This window comes from Loa loa, assembly GCF_000183805.2.
Source record: "Loa loa unplaced genomic scaffold supercont3.469, whole genome shotgun sequence".
In the NCBI taxonomy this organism is placed as follows: Eukaryota; Metazoa; Nematoda; class Chromadorea; order Rhabditida; family Onchocercidae; genus Loa; species Loa loa.
In genome coordinates this window covers 34,033-37,394 of record NW_018108649.1, presented here as the reverse complement: position 1 = coordinate 37,394, position 3,362 = coordinate 34,033, and the positions used below count along the sequence as shown (strand labels likewise).

The 3,362-nt window shown below is 22.2% G+C and overlaps 1 protein-coding gene across 1 annotated transcript in view; it reads left to right on the top strand.

The window, feature by feature from the left end:
* Nucleotides 1–365: 365 nt before the first annotated feature.
* LOAG_18726 (major facilitator superfamily transporter protein) overlaps nucleotides 366–3,362 on the top strand; it is a gene marked incomplete at both ends in the record, with an annotated part of 4,418 nt that continues 1,421 nt past the window's right edge. The window contains 5 exons of the mRNA XM_020451389.1: nucleotides 366–561; nucleotides 739–1,035; nucleotides 1,893–2,110; nucleotides 2,667–2,777; nucleotides 3,018–3,306. Of these exons, the coding sequence (XP_020304833.1) occupies nucleotides 366–561; nucleotides 739–1,035; nucleotides 1,893–2,110; nucleotides 2,667–2,777; nucleotides 3,018–3,306 (1,111 nt within the window). The remainder of the gene's footprint in view (nucleotides 562–738; nucleotides 1,036–1,892; nucleotides 2,111–2,666; nucleotides 2,778–3,017; nucleotides 3,307–3,362) is intronic.

The window sequence follows — 3,362 nt, the reverse complement described above, 5'->3', positions numbered from 1 at the left end:
TATAATCGAAAAGTTTAAATTAAAAATTGATAAATTGAGACCAAAAATCGATAGACTGAAATTGTAAATCAATGGATTAAAATTAATAATTGAGAGATTGAAATTAGACCATTTAGATCAAACTGTACCTTGATATTTAAAATACTTATCCTATTTAAAAGGGAAATATTTCTAAAATAATAAATTGTCAATTGAATGAAATAAAAAAATTATTGAAAAAAAAAGAAATAAAAAATTTAATTTATAATTTTTTAAATACAAAAGAAAAAATTATTGAATAAAATTATCGAAAATTTAAAAATTAAAAAAAAATTATCAAAAAATTTTAAATCAATGTTAATTATTTATTCAGATTTCAAAATGATATGAAAGAAGGAATAAATGGTTCGGAACGTATTACTTCACAACCATGCTTACCTAATGTAGCATCAGAAATTGAAATGAAAATGTTAATTAATGATAAATCATATTCACGATTAAATACTAATGATAATCAAGATTACATTGAGATACGGTCTTGTCATGTTGATGAACGATTAAATTGGACAATGCTTGAACAAGGTATTTAAATTTATTTGCCTAATTAACATTTATCATTAATTTTATCATTTTTATTAAAATAAATTAATCAATCAGTCATTAACATAATACATTGCTTAAAAAAAAAATAAAGATAAAACATAAATCATCATTTAAATAATTATTAAAATTATAATTTCAAAAAAAAAAGCATTTTAGGTATGGTATTATGTGCGCAAAATATTGGTTCCCTTTTTATGCTAATAATTGGTCCACAAGCGGATCGTTTAAATGGCAAATGGACAGTTGCTGTCGCGCTATTTGTCACCATTATTAGTAATATGATGTTACCAATTTTTGCTGCAAAACATTTCATTTTTGCAATTATTGCACGAATTCTTTGTGGTATAGCTGATGCTTTTCTTACACCATCTATTAGTTCAATGATTGTCCGATGGTTTCCACCAAAGGAGCGGTCATTTGCTATTGGATTTATTACTGGTGGTCGACAAATTGGTTCCAATTTTTATTTTTGCTATTTTTTTTTAATTTTTTAAATCTTTACTATCGAACAAAGCGTATGAGATATCACAGGAATCGTGGCATTTTACGGAAATAACATTCCTCTCTCCGGCTAAACCGATTCTAGGGAGTTCCGTTCCTTAACCAGAAAAGAGTACTCTGGCTTAGACTTTCCTCAATGTTTCCGAATTCATTTACGTTATTTGCGCTAAATTCTCACGATAAGCATTTATCATCATTTTCCAGGTACGGGAATAATAACCCATTTCCTTTTTGATTTATTCAGATGGATTTACATCTCAATTCCTAATTAATAATTTGAATATTATTAATTGATTAGCAAATTAATTAGTTTTAGTTAATTGTTTTCACTTTTTTTTTCATTCATGCATTACTAAAATTTCAGGTATTTTAAATGAATTTTTAAATTAATAATTACAATATCATTATCATTAAATTGTGTAAAAACATAATCAACATTAATTATCAATATTACTAATTTAACGACACATTAGTTGACTGATTCAATTAATTAAATTTGGCTTTAATTAATCATTTTTCTTCCGTTTCCTTTTTTTTTTTTTTGTTTCTTTCACTGTATTGAATTTACTGAAACAAAAAAAAAGATAAAAAAAAGGAAAAAAAAGAACAAAGAAATGAAATGAAAATTTTCAAAAATGAGAATTGTGAAAAATAATGAAGAAAGTTAAAAAGTAATTTATATTATAATTGTCATCTTTGGATAGTTTTTTTTTCTTCTTTTTAACAATTAAAAAATTTATTTTTATCTATGTAATTAAAAAATTAAAATTTTAATTAAAATAAGAAATTAGAATAAATTTATTTTTCAGGAAGTTTGCTAATTTTACCAATATCCGGATGGGTTTGTCTGAAAAAGGATACATTTGGTAGTTGGAAATTTACATTTTATATATCAGCAATAATTGCTACACTTATGCTATTTGTTTGGCTAATTATGTCAGCTGATAAGCCATCAAAGCATTATTGTGTGAAAAAAGAGGAAAAGATGTATATTTTAAGGAAAATTAGTGAGGAATCATTAGGAAAGGTAATTTTTATTTTATTATTTTTTTTTTAATTTATTTAAATAAAAATAAAACATTTTAAATTGGAAATTTTGATTCTTTTCTTTTTTTTTTTGGAATAATTCATAACGATAAAACAATGATTTACTTATTTAATATATTTCAATTTAATTCATTAATTTTATTTTAATTTTATTATTTACAATTAAATATTGCTATTTAAATTAAAACAAATCAAAATAACATAATTAAATATAACTGTTTAAACATATTACTATTTTAAATTTTAACGAAAAGAAACAATTAAATATTACCATTTTAAATTTTAACAAATGAAATCATTGATAATAAAGGCTTTTTTCTAATATTAATATTTAATTGTTTAGAAATTATTAATAAATTAAAAATAATTTTATAAGTATTACATTCATTCATTACTGTTTCATTTTCAATTTTTCGTTTTCTTTTTCTTTTTCCTAATTAATTAATTCCTAAATAAAATTTGTCACTATTAACTTTAAAAGAAAAATAAAATCAAAATTAATTCTTTGTTCTTTTTATTTTTATTTTTTTTTATAGAGGAAAGAACGAAGAAATACGCCATGGAAACAATTATTAATATCTCGTCCATTTATTGCTGGAATATTAGCTGTTGTTTGTCAAGAATATCCGCTTGTTATTACTACAACAGTAAGTGAAAATTAATTAATTATAATTAAAATCTAACTTAATTACAAAGTATAGTATATTTGTGAGCAAAAAAAAAAATGAATTTATTAAATTAAATTAATTAATAAAAGCATAAATTTATTAAAAATGTAAAAATTTTGACAATTTTTTATTTTTAATAAATTTTTTAAGTAATAAAAAAGAAAGTTATTAATTTTTTTTTTTGGTAATATTAAATTAATTATTTGTGATAATTTTTAGCTACTACCAATTTATATGAAAGAAGTACTTCATCTATCGGATGTTCGTAGTACATTATATTCGGCATTACCGTTATTAGCATTATGGATGAGTAAAAATCTTTCATCATCATTATCATCCTATTTGAGTGCTCGAAAAAAAGGATGTCGTCTAGTTGATAGGACAATTCTTGTCAAATCATTTAATGGTATCGGTTCAGCTGGTCTTGCTATTGGTCTTTTTATGATACCATTACTAACACATAGTGTTCCAGCTTTGATCGTTGTTTGTGCTGCAAATGCATTTGCTGGTAATTATTATTATCATCATTATTACTTATTATTATTATCATTATTATTATTATTA